We start from the raw sequence: 17326 nt of genomic DNA, 5'->3' as shown, positions 1-17326 counted from the left end.
TCCGGTTTTCTTCATGACTGCTTACCCTGTTAATTGCCCCCTTTCAAACTTATGGGGGATTCAAGATCTAATTCTTGCGGAGATCGCCCCTCAGGTCGTCAAAGAAAACTGGAATCATGCGAGGCGAAATATTCTCAGGCCTCACAACAGACAAGCTGGTCGTTATAACCGTAATCGATGAGCCTTCCGGGGTAAGCCTGGAGATCAGGTGTATGTCAGTAATATTCCTAGGGAGGAGGTGCGCGTTGGCAACCTTGGTAAGTCCGTGTACGATTACGTGGATGTTAGGCCCAGTTAAACTTCTGGTTAAGGACAATCATACCTGTAAGCAATACCGGGTCCACCTTAATCAAATTAAGTTTTGTTAGGCCGCTAGTTGGGTTTGTCCCCGGGTTTGTCCTTGAGAGGGTGAGGTTGAGCCGTGCTGCAGCTCGCGTTGGTGCTGTTTGTAGGTTTCCGCCCTCTACTGGAGGCAAGACGGTATCGTTTAGTTGGCATGGTTGTGGTTGTTTGTCTTCTTCTCATGTTGACTGACACCACTCAGTTTCGCAAGCATTGCCTGTCCGCTAGTGGCAGCAGCGGCAGTTATCGATATGTAGTAACTGTTGCCCTATCTTTGGGGCCATGTCGTCGTTCTTCAGGATCATGTGAGTGGGCCAGTTTGGTTGGGGACTCTGGAGGAGCCAGGTCTGCGCAATTGCCAGAACGAGCTAGGACCGTTGGCGGCACGCATGGACTGTCAGATTGAAGGGCTGTGGTCACGAGGGTGCACAACCTCGTTGTAAACCAGATCCAGCAAGCTTTAAGATGAGTGCATTTTGATTCTAATAGACAAACCTCCACAATTGTGATATCTTGTGATTCTCCAGTGACTTGGATTCGTGTTGCTGCTCGTAGTGGCGCCGAGGCAAAGAGCAGCGAGTGGAGTGCTTGGGGAAGGCACATCTGATTAGCTTCCCTCGACTTCCTATTACTATTTACTGCGATCAACTTGTTACAATTTGTTAAGGTCAGCTAACGGTAATTTTTCTTGCCTGCTGGCCACTAATGCCCCAGTTGCCTGCCCTGGGGGTTAGTGTATGTAACAGCAGTGTATCATTCCTCCCCTTGTCGCTACTGTCCGGTAAGGAATGTAGTTTTGACAGCTTTCTTGATTGCAGGCCGGTTGGTGATTCTTCTACTCTGGTGATAGTGATTCCTTTCTCGTTCTGGGCACTCAAACACAGTATTCTGGGGACGCAGTGCAGACCACTGGTTCCAACGTTGGCGTATTGTTCCATCGTTGCATTCGGTTTATCGGATGTCAGCTGGCTTCAGCAAAATTATCATTAGTCATTCATAAGACCACTGCTAGTCTGAGTTACCATCTTGTGGAGTGAATGCAACTCTTGGCTGCCTTTCTCATCACTCGCTTAAGTGTTTGTTGCTGGACATTCTCAGGGGTCGATTCCTGGAGCACCGTCTGTGACCCCTTCGTTCTTGTAAGACATGTGTGTTCTAAAAGGAGGTCTGATGGCCAGTAGTTCAGTGTAATGCTCCTTCAGTCCACGCTTTCTGTGGCTACAATCTGCATCCGTACCCTTTGAGGGACTTATGTACTGGTCCTTGTGTTTTATTACCGTATTATTTATTACAATACTTTGTAATGCCTACATTAATGGTTACATATGTCTAGTTAATAGTTCTGGTCGCCTTCTGGTATAAACCTAGCAGTGTAGTGTTCAGTGGGTGATAGGGGTTGGGTTACAAAGTTTACCATCATCTTATTTCACCTGTTTGCTATTGTATTTCTGCCCTTTGCTATTGTATTTGATGTTTTACAGCAGGTTTCCAATTTTTTTATAATATTACCGTCCCTGGTGTAGTAAGCCCTTCCACCGTGATTGTGGTCATTTGCCTTAAAATTCTAATTGGTATTTGTACTTTAGCAGTAAGTCTTAAAATCTTATTTACTGTCATTCCTGGCATCTGAATTTACTGCCATTCTTTGCATGTTAGGTCTTCAGCCGTGACTGTGGTCACTTTACTTAAAATTCTAATTTGGTATTTGTATTTACGCAGTAAGCCTTTAAAACCTTATTTCCTACCATTCCTGGCCTCTGATGCCTTCTGCTGTGTTTCTGACGACTTGCCTTTAATATTTTAATACCTGTAATTTGTAAGTTCAGCGAGTTTTAAACAATTCTTAATTTATTGCCATTCCTGGCGTGAAAGGCTTTCTGCCCATATCACAGTGGCTTGCTTTTAAAACATTATCTGCTGTATCTGTATTTAATGGTGATTTGCTAAATTGTAACTCACTGAAACCACAATTATTTACAGTTGTTTATTGCTTCATTGATAACGTGTGGTATTTTTGTTTATTGTTGAGTTTGAAATTACTGGTTTAAAATAAATTGTATGTAACTGTAAAAGGCAACCAATAGTAAGTGATTATGGCCCTGTCCACAATCATAACCGAATCCTGCCTTCCCTTGACTACCAGGTTTCATCTTGGATCAGTATTTTAAAAATTGCTTTCTGTAAATCAGTTTTAATGTTTGCAGTACGTCCTAGTCCATCCGCTGTAGAAGTGATGTAACATTCACCAGCAAAAACTTTGCCGTAATTTCTCCACCACATAAATCCTCAGTGCTGGGGTGAGATGGCGCTTTATCAATCAAAACGACTGCATGGGGAGACAAATGATTTTCCTTAGAAAACCATCAAACAGAGGGAACAAACTGGCCGTGAAACCATTCTTTAAACAGCTTACCATCTATCCATGTTTTTTTCTGGTTGTGATAATATACGGGCAGGGACTTCATGTTGCAGTTTTTAAAAGCTCTGGGCCTAGCAGATTTTCCGATCAGCATTAAAGGCAGCTTGTGATTACCGGCAGCGTTGCTGCACGCTAATGAAGTCACACAATCTTTGCACATTTTAAAACCAGGAGCATGGTCTTCTGCTTCTGGTACCAGGGTTTTGTTGGCAATGCCCTAAAATTAAGGCCAGTCTCGTCAGCATTATAAATTTGTTGGGGGGAATACTTTCCCTCTCTTATCATTTTTTTCAAACTCACCCAAGTATTTCTTCACTGCATCACACTTCAGAAGAAAGCTTCTCTCTAGCAATTGTTAGCTGACAGATTCCATGATGTTTTTTGAATCTGTCCAACCAACCCGTATTCACACTAAAAGACTCATCACAATTCATTAATTTGTTCAGGTAAACAGCCTTCTCCTAGCCAGTGCTCAACTCAAAGGAGTTCCCCTTTCTCTTTCCTGCATAAACCAAAGGAAAAGAGCTTCATGCACTTTATCGTACTAGGACTGTTTCAAAGTCTGCCGAATTTCGAGTGTTTTTCCCAAAGGCGTGGCACAGAACTGTTCAAGCTTCAACTGGTTATCTTCCAATCACAAATGCTTGCTTTACCAACACCCTTTTCTGTTACCAGTTTAGATACATTCTCACCACTGTCTATCTGCTTCAAAGCATTCAGTTTTTCTTAAAGAGTTAACATTGTATGATTCTGTTTGCTCATGACAAAAAACACACACCACTACACCTGAACGAATACAATACAAGAACCAACATAACCAAGCATTTTGTGAGCCAACTGGCAGTGCACTGACCTCAGACACTACAAAGGTCTCAACAATGCACAACAACAAGAGCAGGGAATGAGTGAGAGTGAACCATTGTTCCCACACTTGTTCCCATTTGTTACCATAGTGTACCTACTTACCGGCTTGGTATACTTCATTCTAGAAACCGTAATTCCAGCTAATCCGAACAAGGTTCGGTCCCAATTCGTTCGGATTAATGGGACTCTACTGTATTTCTCTGGAACCAAAACTGATCTACAGCAGATAAGCTCCTACCAGTTTTTCCATTCTTCCACAAATAATTCATTCCAGTATTTTGCTATCACGATTTATTTAACTGATAATTTGGCAACAGTCGCACCTATTGTGATGAATCAAGCTGGAATCTCTTTACTTCCTCTCTTGTTTTGCCATCTGCCTCCATAAATTCATTTTATTTTTATTTTTTGCCTAATTACCATTAACAGTATGAGTATAATCTGCATTGCCACAAAAGAGAAAGGTTAGCCCTCCGTCTTAAGGAATATAGCACCACGTCTAATTTTGTGCTTAGTTTTGTGTATGTGATTAATTTCCTAAGTTATTTTGACCATTCCTAGTTAATACTTTTGTTATAAGGTGTTTAGCGGCTTAGATTCTATTGTTGACTTATAAACAAATATAAATTATGTACTAACTACAAACATTTGCAAGAACTACTAGGTTTCTTAAAGTATTTATTTGGCTCTATTTGAAAACATATTAGCAAAGCCAGCCCTTAATTAATTCCAAAATAGTTACCAGGTATGTCAAAAGTATTGTTTGTATAACTACATCTGTTAATTTCATTATTTAAATAAATAATTTGGCCTACTCTTTGTGGTGGAAGGAATTATTATAAAGAAGAAATTTTTTGATGTATTCAGTTAATTGAATGAATTATGTTTTAATTGTAATTTCTGTAAATTAAGCATCAAACAACGTATAATTTCAGTGGCTATTGTTGTGAGGATATATAAAGAACTGATATTTGGTCCTGAGACAGTCGGTCACCAATTGATTTGCAGATGGGAATTATGTATTGGTTAAATTAACAACAATGCATCAACTTAACAGTGGAATAAATGTAACACAAGTAAATCGTGTGTTAGAACAATTTAATGACAGCGTCTGTTTAATTTATGTATCACACGTACTGTATTAAATTGCAAGAACTGTGAACTGTGTGGTTAAGTTTTTACTGCTCACGTATGTTCAACAGGAAACTATTATAGCAATATGCTAATGTTGCCTGCAACCTAATAATGAGGCTTATCAGCATTTACCAATAGTGAACTGGCCATATAATTGTGTAATATCTGTGGATTGTGAACAGTGAAAGTAAGGAACCTTGAAACACAATAGTGCAACTGTTGGCAACATCATTTACTGTATTCAGTGACGAATTTCCACCCTCCATTTTTCAGGCAGTATAACAATGCAGTACAACAACACTGAGGACTAACAATGAAGAAATAAAGCACGCAAATGTCACATTGTCAGCACCAGACTTCTTCGGAAGTCTTTTTGAAATCTGAAGATACTTTGCCCGTCCTACATATCTTGCACATCAGATAGAACAGTTTTGTCATTATATGTTTTCTCGGATTTAAGAATTCTGAGGGAATGTTGTCTACTGCAAGCACTGCCTCTTAACTTTGGTTTTACAGCTTTCTGCTGACATCTTCTTGCAGTACAATCTCTCTCATCTCATCTTTATCTAATTCCTCTTTCCTTTCTGTAACACTGTCTTTAAAGTTCATTTCTTTCTACATATTCCTTCCACCCTTCAGTCTAACACTGGCTTGTCATCTGAGCTTTTAATATGCTTCTTTTTTCCTCTAAGCATCTCTGTAATTGAGGCAGACAAGCTACCTCACCGTAGTTCAAATGGCAGGTGCAATTGTTCCAGTTGAACAGAATAATGTACCATTTTTACAAAAAGGACAGATATTCCTATGTACAAAAACAATATATTTAATAAAACAATAGGAAGTCCAGGATGTAACAACAACAATATGAAAAGAACATATTGCTATTCACCAAGGAGAAGAGGCTCTGAGTCACACACAGGCACAATGGAAAAAAAATAATAGCAGAAATACTTAGGCTTTCGGGCAACGTCCTTCCTCAGAAGTCCTTCCTCATCGTTCTTCCTCACACATTCACACAATAACAACCCATACATACACACATGGCTGCTGTCTCCAGGCACTAGGTAGTTGTCTTTAAGTCATCAAAGCAAAGAAACATACGTGCTGCAACAATGACGTAAACAGCGAAGAGCCAAAGAAACTGGTACATGTGCCTAATATTGTGTAGGGCCCCCACGAGCACACAGAAGTACCACAACACGACATGGCATGGACTCAACTAATGTCTGAAGTAGTGCTGGAGGGAACTGACATCATGAATCCTGCAGGGCTGTCAATAAATTCGTAAGAGTATGAGGGGCTGGAGATCTCTTCTGAACAGCACATTGCAAGGCATCCCAGATATGCTCCATAATGTTCACGTCTGGGGAGTTTGGTGGCCAGCGGAAGTGTTTAAACTCAGAAGAGTGTTCCTGGAGGCACTTTGTAGTAATTCTGGAGATGTAGGGTGTCGCATTGTCCTGTTGGAATTGCCCAAGTCCATCAGTATGCACCGAGCAAGGTGGCACAGTGGTTAGCACACTGGACTCGCATTCAGGACAACGACGGTAAAATCCCGCGTCCGGCAATCCTGATTTAGGTTTTCCGTGATTTCCCTAAATCGCTCCAGGCAAATGCCGGGATGGTCCCTTTGAAAGGGCACAGCCGACTTCCTTCTGCATCCTTCCCTAATCCGATGAGACCGATGACCTCGCTGTTTGGTCTCTTCTCCCAAACAACCCCAACCCCCATCAGTATGCACAATGGACAAAAACGGACGCAGGTGATCAGACAGGATGCTTACATATGTGTCACCTGTCAGAGTCATACCTAGGCATATCAGGGGTCCCATATACAAGCTTGAACAGTCCCCTGCTGACATGCAGGGTGCATGGATTCATGAGGTTGTCTCCATACTTGTACACGTGCATTCACTTAATACAATTTGAAATGACATGTTTCCTGCCACCAACAGTCCAACGTCAGTGTTGATGGGCCCAGGCAAGGTGTAAAGCTTTGTGTCCTGTGGTCATCAATGGTACACAACTGGGCCTTTGGCTCCAAAAGCCCATATTGATGACGTTTTGTTGAAGGGCTTCCACACTGACACTTGTTCATGGCCCAGCACTGAAATCCGCAGAAATTTGTGGAACAGTTGCTCTTCTGTCAAACTGAACGATTCTCTTCAGTTGTCATTGGTCCCGTTCTTGCAGGATCTTTTTCCAGCCACAGCGATTTAAGGGATTTGATGTTTTACCAGATTCCTGATATTCATGGTACACTCGTGAAATGGTCATATGGGAAAATCTCCACTTTATTGTTACCTCGGAGATGCTGTGTCCCACTGCTCGTGCTCCAACTATTAACAGAACATTCAAACTCACTTAAATCTTCATAACCTGCCATCGTAGCAGCAGAAACCAATCTAACAACTGTGCCAGATACCTGTGGTCTTAAATAGGCATCGCCAACCGCAGTGCCGTATTCTACCTGTTTACGTATCCCTGTATTTGAATACATATGCCTATAACTGTTTCTTTGGCGCTTCCAGTATAACAGTGGTGTTAATGCCGTTGACGGAATATTGTCCCATTCAAATATGCACTTCAGCAAGTAGCTTTTTCTGCAGTATTTCAAACTGCAGTCAAGTTTTAGTGGCCAGAGACAGTGGCCATGTATTTGTGAGTTGTTCTCATGTGTCCGCAGCTCGTGGTCATGTGGTAGCGTTCTCGCTTCCCGTGCCCGGGTTCTATTCCCGGCGGGGTCAGGGATTTTCTCTGTCTCGTGATGACTGGGTGTTGTGTGCTGTCTTTAGGTTAGTTAGGTTTAAGTAGTTCTAAGTTCTAGGGGACTGTTGACCATAGATGTTAAGTCCCATAGAGCTCAGAGCCATTTGAACCATTTGTTCTCATGTGATGTGTGTGAGTTTTCAACTTTGGAACAAGGACCTTGTTTGAAAGCTTAAAATGTTCCTATTACTCTTTTTCATCGTACTTGTTTGTGACTCAGTGCCTCCTGTACATTGTACGTAGCAATCTATTCTCTCTATATTGTTGATATTTTGTTATAATTAATTAATGGCATTATAAACCCACAATACCTTTCTCACAAAGTCATTTGGTGTAAACAAGAGCGGCATGTGTGAAGCAATAATAGACATTTTGCTAGACAGGCTCTTGGTATGCAATTCGGGCTGTGGAAATGTATACAGCAGCCTGTTCACCTGAAACACACAACAACAGTGCCATGATTTCTAGAGTATTACAATATTACCTGATAAGGAATTATAATATTCAAGGAATTGTTCATTACAAATATAATGATCCAATATCATTTAGTATTATATTGAAGTAGAATAAAGTAAGTCAGCATCTTACTTTTTTAATATTAATACACTAATTAAACAATGGAAATTCTAGTATAGAATAATGGCAATGCAAAATTTTAAAAAATAAAAAAAGTCATGTGGCACGAATGCCTGGTGCAAGTCTTTGAAGTGAGTTGGGCACCTTGAGCATCCTCAAAACCAACGGCACCTGGTTTTCCCTGGAGGGTCACTCATCCCAGTAAAGGAGAGTCACCCATCCCAGTATAAGCCTTGCCCAATATTGCTTCACTTCGGAGATTGGGTGGGAATGGGTGTTGCCAATGTAGCAAGGCCATTGGCAGAACAAAAATATTATAAAAAGGGATAGATTGCTACGAACCATATGGAGGAGATGTTGAGTCGCAGACAGGCACAATAACAGAAAACACACACACATGAAACCTCTGTCTCTAGCAGCAGAGACCAGCAGTCCAGCCTCAGTGGCGATAGGCATTGAACGTGTGTGCATGTGCGTGTGTGTGTGTGTGTGTGTGTGTGTGTGTGTGTGTGTGTGTGTGTGTGTTTTCTACTTTAGAAAAAGGTCATTTGGCCAATGGCAGTCTTTTTGTTGAGACTGTCTGCGACTCAACGTCTCCTCTGTTATGGCAAGTAGCAATCTATCCTTTTTTTATGTTCACAATTCTCACATGGGACTATTAAGTACCAACACTGTATTAGCTTATGAAGTGTATTAAATTATTTGGCAAAATATATATAATTGAAGTATAAATTCCTATATAATTAATTAAAGCACAGCACATAAATACAACTGTTAGTGGCTGAAATGGAAAAAAAAACTACTGTGACACAGTATTAAGTACACACATCCTGGTATGCTTCAATCCAGTAGTTTGTTAGATTGTACACTGCTCTCTCATTTGAGAAGCCTTTGTGGAACCCTAACTGAGCAGTTCATAGTTTTTGACAGAAGGGAGATTCAATATATTGCTATAAGCTGCCTCATATGGATGTTATTACTGCATGCTTCAGTTTTATCAGGATATACACCTTAATCAACAGACTAATTGCATTTCTTTTTTTTTTTGTGAAGTACACAGAACCTGTCTTCTTAAATTAAACTTACCTGGTTCCACTTTTTCCTTCTTATGCTTTCAGGTACTGTTGGAAGAATTCAGAATTCACTGAGTCTGGCTGCCAATGACTGAATTTCATACCATCCGTCCTGCTGCATCTGTCATCAGTGAGATGAGTTTCTATGTCTATATACATACTATGTAGACTACTGTGAAGTGCATGGCAGAAGACACTTAGCTCTCCATCACATTTTTAGGGTTTCTTCTTTTTCCAACTGCATATTGATTATGGGCAGAACGGCTGCTTGAATCACTTTGTGCACTCTGTAATTAGTTGTCAAACCATTTGCCTTTATTGTTGTTCATTTTTTTCTTAAAGCAACTCCTAGTCTGAAGTACCATGAAATCTGAGACTACTGCATCAATAATAGTTTGGATATCTCAATCACTACACTCAAAGGGATGCATTTGACTCAGTAGTTGTTAAGCTTAGCTTAAACAGAAATCAGTTTGCCAATAAGCTCTATAATTCCAATAGCCCAATCACCAACTTCTACCAGAAAATACATGTAGCTACTAGGATAATCAGTTCACCCTAACAATTGGTTAAATAAAAGTCAAAACGATATTTACTTCAAAGGCAGCAACGGACACTGGTATACATAAATGGCTTTACAACAAGGTCAAGAGAGGAACTCACTCACAATCATAATTATGGATATCACTATTTCAGGGATTTAAATAAGCAGGCCTGCCTAGATGCGAGCTCTTAGTCCACCCTGTCCCCTTATCAAGGATGAACCATCACCTTATCACTGATCCTAACCACATCTACTTACTCCTTTAGATTTCCCTTTATATTTCCAACTGACAGAAGAAGGCAACCGACAAACCAACCCAGTGTTTCGTTCCCAAGAAAACCCATAATGGATTTACCTGCTGTTAAATAGTCCGGAAATATTAACTGCCTCCCAGTCAAATCTCTGAGTGGGACAGCATCCAAAGGAATATATACATTTGCAGTGTACAAAGAGTGTGCCAAATTGTTACACTACAGATTGTGGAAATGAACTCCAGTGAACTAAAATCGGAATACTAGGACTAGCAAAGACTCACAGGAAAGGCAATGGGCACTTCGAAACAGCTAATGATAATACAATATATTTTTCTGGTAGATGAGGTAATTCCAGTAATGATAATGCCTTGTTAGTACATATGGGATAGAATGCCACAATAACTGAATACAAAACTATCAGTGACCGAATAACGTTAGTGGAATTCAGTATTAGATCTTGCAAGTTAAATGTTATACAGGCATATGCACCAACTTTAACAGCTGCTGATGAAGAGTTAGAAGAATTTTCAGTGTCTTTTCAAATTCCTCAAATTGATACCCAAAAAGGAAATTACCATAATGCTAATATATTTTAATTTTAATGAAGGGAAATGGAACTCAACAAATGAAGTATGGTCATGGAGATTGACTGATTCATTTCTGGCAGAAAAATAAGTTTATTTACACTTTGAACACCATTAATGAAGACTTTACAACTGGACCTCACCAAGTGGAACTTACTGCTATGAAACTGACTATGCTTCGATTGGCTTAAGATGGAGTTCGTCCATTACAAAAATATCAAGACACTTCCGAGTGCTGATTGCGGTTCTGAACATCAGCTTCTATGTCTTGAAAAAGAGAATGAAATTGTCGAATTACTTCCAGAAACATTACTACAGCAAAAGGGTGAAACTGAAATTTTTGTGGGAATTGAGTCAGAGAAAAACATTCCTACAATCAGTAAGATAATATGACATCTGCAGAGAAATGGAACTTCCTGAAGGAGGCATTACTTAAAACATCTGAGGAAGTAGTCAACAATAGCAAAAAAATAAAGAATAAAAGCAACTGGCTTCCTACTTTAAAAAAATCATTGAGGACTTAAAAGTACTGAAAACGGCTCCATTAATTGTGTTGCCTTGTTAATACACAATGGCTGGAATGCCTCTATAACTGAATATAAACTTGTCTGTGACGAAATAATACTACCGAAAATCAATACTAGACCTTGCAAGTTAAATGTCATACAGGAAACTTTGCAGTGCTGCAAGTTGTCTGCATTAATACAGAGAAGTTGTCAAAAAGTCAAGAATAATTTCACCAATGAAACATGTAAGACAACTGAGTTATTTTGGGATTGCAACGAGACCAGGTGCACATTCAATGAAATGAAGAAACCAACAGCATCCTTCAACCAATAACATGGGTCACAGAAAATGAAGATGGTAAACCTCTAACATAGAACTAACTGTCAATCGGTGGAGAACATACTGCAACAAGTTGTACACTGTTAGCAACGGAAAACTCGGTCATGTAAACATAACAGCAGAGCTGGAACCTAATATCTTAAAAGAACAAGTTCTAAAAGCTATACCTAAATTTAAAAATAACAAAGCACCTGGACCATGCCTTATAATTAATGAAATTATAATTAATGAAATGATCAATGCAGCTGAAGACTTGGGTTTGGAAATCATGTGTGAAATACGTAATAGCATGTGAAATAATAGTACATGGATAGAAGATTGGACCATGCCAGTAATGATTTCTTTACATATTGGTAAGTAGGGAAAAGCACCGTGTTGTGAGAACTACAGAACTATTTTATTGATTTCACATGCCAGCAAGATTCTTCTGAATGGTATCCGTGAATGTCTGAGAACCAACTTAGATAAAGAAATACCATGAGAGCAAGCTAGGTTGGTGCATAATGAAGGAACATGAGAGGAGATTATCAGTGTCGGACAGCTAACCGAAAAATGTAGAGAATTCAACACCCCTTTAGCGCTCTGTTTATTGGACTAAGATAAAGATTTTGACTGTGTTGTATGAACAGAACAGTGAAATGTGCTAGCAGAAATGAGCATTCCTGATCAGCTTATTACCCTTATCAGAAATCACTACTCTGATAGAATCACAAGTAATCAGACTCAGTAAGACTATTTCAAGTTCTTTTGAAGCATGTAATGTTATTAGGCAGGAGATGCCCTCTATCATCATTTCTATTTCACACCTACTGATAGTACGTCATAAGGAAAAGCCTTCACCACTTTACAGGTGGAATCTAAACTGAAGGACAAAGAATCAGTAACTTTAGATTTGCTGATGACACCAAGCCGTGTGCAGAATCTCAAGTTATAATGAAAGAACAACTGGGTAGAGTTAAGAGAGAAAGTGAAAAACTTGAATTGTCAGTTAATACTAAAAACACCAAGATCACGATAACTGACAGTAGTGAGTAACTACCAGCTGCTGACATTATCGTACACAAAGAAGTTGACAATTAACAAAATATTCCAGGCTATTATGCCGTGGTCGAATGGATTTCACCATAAAACCCAACATTTCGTCCCCCTCTGCAGACAACATTTTCAAGGGGGATCGTAGCTTTGTTGAATATCCATTTCACACTCTGGCTTGTTACTGACTACAGCAAAATTCCACTTCCACAAAATGGCGTGACATCATGTTTTGAATACGCAAGTGCAATTGGCTGTTGTTGACTGCTGTCGTCTGCTATTGCTATCATCCCATGGTGGAAGATTGGTACACATCTTCATCAGCACCAGAACCGAATTTCATTCAATTTCATGCCCTTGAAATTCCTGGGGTGTTTCATAATCTCTATGGCCTCCTTGTATAGCCTTTTATCATATCCACTTGTGGCTGTCAGTACTTGAGTGCTCTCAAAATGAATGTGGTGGTCACCTGGTTGATAAGCATGTTCCGCAACAGCTGATCTGTCATCTTCCCTGTTCTGCAATTGCTCTTGTGCTCATCGAGTCGTTTTTTTGACAGTTCTTTTTGTAGTACCACATCGTCGATGAAGAAACAATACCGCGTAACCGACAAATTGCCGATTTTTTGTTTTTCAGTCAGATGATGTTGAGTGTACATGCATCTGCTCTTAATGCCATAATGCCGAATTTTTAATTATTTACCACGAAAAAATTACCTAAAACAGTACCGCTTATGCGACACAGCAAATAAATAGGTGGCAATACCGCGGAACTGTAGAGAATTAAATACCACGCATCTACAATCTATGGATATTGTAAACAATACCGCGTAAATACAAAAGCGCACGCAGCCACAGCACATTGTTACTGCCTTATTATGTATTTAACAGTGCTCGAAAGTGGTTCCATGCTTGTAGCTTCACTCGTGATAATGGACAGCGATACAGACGACGATCTTTTTACTGTAGAAGAAATTGTTTCTCAGCTGACATCAGGTTATGAAAGCTGAGAATCGTTACTGAGAGCAATTGACAGCAGTAAGAAAATTGTTTTATTATTCACCTTTGAATGTTAGTAGCACCACAAGTATCTTACTGTGATAAAAATCAGAATGCCCCCACTTCACTCATTCTGTGCTTTATTCATTTCTGCAAAAGATTTCTAGACTGTCCACTTTCTTGTAGGCTCTCCCATAAATGCAGAACAAACAACAGGTGAGAAAAGTCGTAATGCTGAAGTTACATTTACCGAAGAAGAATTAATTTCGTATATGGGGTTCTCGGTTGCTGTTCCTGAAACATCTAATGACGCAGGTAAATTTCCTTGGGATTATTGTTAATAGTGTTACTGATGCCATCGTTGTCATAAATACATGAATTTGAGCATCTTTGTCTGCTTAATTTATAAATATTTTTCCATCTAGAAACTTCAGTGGCTGTATCCAACAATGCTCAAAATGAAACCACAGTCAGTTTCCACTAGAGATGACAGTACTTCACACACATTGCTATGCAATGGTGCTCATTGTTTGCCAAACACTCTGGATAAATTATCAGAAGATCAAGGGAGCAATAATGATACTGACAGTGAAGCCAAGGGTTTTATAGTGAAGTAAGCAGTGACAGGAAAAGGAAGTCTAAACCACATCCTGAAGATTGGAAGAAAAACGCCAATAAAATTCTGAGAATGCGTGGACAGGCGTGTATTGGATACAAAAGAAGTCGAATTGGTAAAATCACTCACAGTACTCCAAGAGAGGTATGAAAATTAGGTCCAACATGTATTTCGAAGATGTGCCAGAAATCCGTTCAAAGCAAGTGTCATCAGTTTTCTGCTGATGAGAGAGAGGCAGTATTTAACACATTTTGGGAAACGTCATGGGATCAGAGGAAGGTTTACGTTATCAGCCTTGTGGACATAATTCCAACCAAATGTCCAGGGAAGAACAATGGCAAATCCAGGAGAAAAGGGACGCTCATTTATCATTTGAAAAATGAGCTGGGGAAACACAAAGTACGCAAAAAGATGTTTCTCAATACTCTTGGGATTAAAGAATGGACTGTCCGATATTGGCTGGGTAATTCCACACATGGGATGAGTCCTGATACAGAATCGTCATGACCTTGAATCAAACAAACGAAGAAGAAAGATGAGCAAACCTTTATGAAAGAATTCCTGGACTCTTGTCCAAAACTTCCGTCGCATTACTGCAGGAAATCCTCCTAGAAATTTTACCTTGAGCCTATTCTACAATACAAACAACAGCTGTATGGACTCTATGTGGAAAAATGTCATGCGAAGAAGGTTTCACCATTAAGTCGGGCTACCTTTAACTTGATTTTAAAAGATGGTAATATTAGCTTTCCCCAAGAAAGACCAGTGGGACTTGTGTTGTAGTTACAGGCTTGGTAACTTGAGTGAAGACCTGTGGAAGCAACACACACAACGGAAAGAGCAGGCAAGGATGCAAAAAGATGCTGACATGGAAGAAGCCTCCATTTTTAAGTGCAAGTGCAGTTTATTATAAAACAAAATTGGCTGTTCATAACTTTACAATGTATAATTTAGAAAGTCATGATGCAATATGTTACTGGTTCGGTGAACTGCAAGGTGATTTGGTTGCATCATGTTGTGCCTCATGCATCATGGACACCCTGTCCAGAACGATTAAGGAAAATCCCATTCAATTCATTCTGTATTCTGATGGCTGCACATATCAGAACAGAAATGTGATATTATCGAATGCTCTTTTAAGATTAGCAATCGACACTGGAGTATTGATTACACAAAAGTTTTTGAAGAAAGGCCATACTCAGATGGAATGTGACTCAGTTCACAGTTCCATTGAGAGCAAGCTTAAAGGACGTGAATTTACCCATTCTAGCCAATACGCTATGATATCTAAAAAAGCGAGAAAAAAGCGACAGCCATATGAAGTCCATTACCTACTTTATTCCTTTTTCATCAACTACGCAGAGAAAAGTTTGTGGCTGTACAACTCAATTACGCCTCGAAGAGCTGTAAAAAAAATGAGTCTACAGTTAACAATCAGAGAGCGCTACACTACCACCCAAATGGTATTATTTACAACAAGTGCTCTTTCAACTATGTGTGGCAAGAATTACCGAGGGGTCCAAGGAAAATTTTTGGAGATGTTTGGTTCCCGAAACTATACAAGGAAAGACTGAAAATCAAGAAATCCTAATGGGATCATTTCCAAAAAGTTAAATCTGTTCTTCCTAAAGATTGTCATAGTTATTATGACAACATTCCTTATGAATGAAAATTATCGCGGAGGTAACGGTGTGACGAGTATCAGTGCAGTGTAATTCTCTGTTGCTGCTTTGAGTGACGTTTAGGATTTTTCTTGAAGAAATGTGCCGACATTATTGGAACTATGTAAACAGTATATTTATTTAAAATGTTTCTGTGAAATCTTTCAATAAACAATGATTAATGCTCCAAAATGTGTTCTTTCTAGCTTTCTCAGCACCAAATACCAACGTAAATTTGTTAAGTCGTGCCAGGAGACTGACAAACAAATACCGCATAAGTAACAGACCATGGCATAAATCCCGAGACAATTCCGCGTATGTGCCGTAATTAAGCTTTCTAAAGTGGTTTTTTTTCACATTTTTATTTGATCCAATATTTCCTTGTAGTGCTACAATGCAAATTTAGCGCCGCTGTAAAATGTATAAGGCATTTTAGACAGTTTTTTGTCTCTCATGTAAAGTTCTTATTTTGCTACTTACGCGGTATTGTTTCTTCACCGACGATATACATCTCCACACAACTACACAGAATCCTGTAACTTTCAGCTTTTTCCAGCAGTTGGTAAGCATCCTTGGCCGATTTTAGGTCAGGCAACACTAGCTCGCAGATTTTCCTTGCTATATCTGCCAATGTTTTTTATGATGCCTCGCTTTTTGTTGGTAGTAGTTCGAATCCCAGTGTAGGAAACAGTCTGTGGGCATGGGTTTTTGGTAAACCGTGAGGCCCAAGCTACCATCGTCTTTCATGATACTAGCACATCAAGAAAATGTAATCTTCCGCCTGCCTCCTCCTCCTCCTCCTTCATAAACTGAACCTCCGGAGTGATCCCATTCAAATGTTTATGATAATGATGCAGTTCCTCCCTGCCATGCCGCCACAAAACAAATGTATCTACATAACTGAACCAAATATTCGGTTTCTTGTTCACAGTTTCCAATGCCTGCTCCTCGTTTGCAATAACCAGGCTTTAAGGTGAAATCCATTCGACCACGGAATAATAGCCCTGAACATTTTGTTAATTGTGACGTTCCCAGCCATGGAAGTTTACATTTTACAACATGAAGAAGTTGATCAATTTGTTTATCTGGGCCCACTGTTTCAGAAAGAGGGTGGCTACACAAAGGAAATATGGTGTTGAATTGTTCTGGGCAGGGATGCTGCATTGAGGCGGGCGGTGATTTGGTAAGACCAAGTTCTAACGAAACAGGGACTGTTGAAATCTCTGGTATTTCCAGTTTTCCTTTATGGGACCGAAACATGAACAACAACTGGAGGGGACCACAAAAGAACTGATGCTTTTGAGATGTGGGTATACAGGAGAACAAATCAATCTTTCAAGAACTTAGGGTGGAGAGGAGGTTTTCCAGTATTTGTTTCTGGTGAATCCTTTAGTTGTTTGCTCAGACAGTTTGATGGCAGGAGGATAACTCGGAAAATATGATGATTCAAGGCAAAGTTGAAGGGAAAAACATTGCACGGAAGACGACTGAAATGATGGTCCACCCAGATAAAGGAGAAGGCAAACAAAATACAGGACCAGCTAATCCAAAACACAGTGGACAAGGAAAAATGGAAACAGACTGTTAATAGGATCATCTGATGGGTCATCAACTT

The 17326-nt window shown here is 39.7% G+C and overlaps 1 protein-coding gene across 1 annotated transcript in view; it reads right to left on the bottom strand.

The window, feature by feature from the left end:
• LOC126462401 (uncharacterized) overlaps positions 1-17326 on the bottom strand; it is a 108376-nt gene that overhangs the window by 21179 nt on the left and 69871 nt on the right. Inside the window, exon 5 of the mRNA XM_050096070.1 lies at positions 7839-7961. Within this exon, the coding sequence (XP_049952027.1) occupies positions 7839-7961 (123 nt within the window). The remainder of the gene's footprint in view (positions 1-7838; positions 7962-17326) is intronic.

The sequence above is a fragment of the Schistocerca serialis genome, chromosome 1, assembly GCF_023864345.2.
Source record: "Schistocerca serialis cubense isolate TAMUIC-IGC-003099 chromosome 1, iqSchSeri2.2, whole genome shotgun sequence".
Classification (NCBI taxonomy): Eukaryota; Metazoa; Arthropoda; class Insecta; order Orthoptera; family Acrididae; genus Schistocerca; species Schistocerca serialis.
This window is presented reverse-complemented; position numbering and strand designations above follow the sequence as displayed.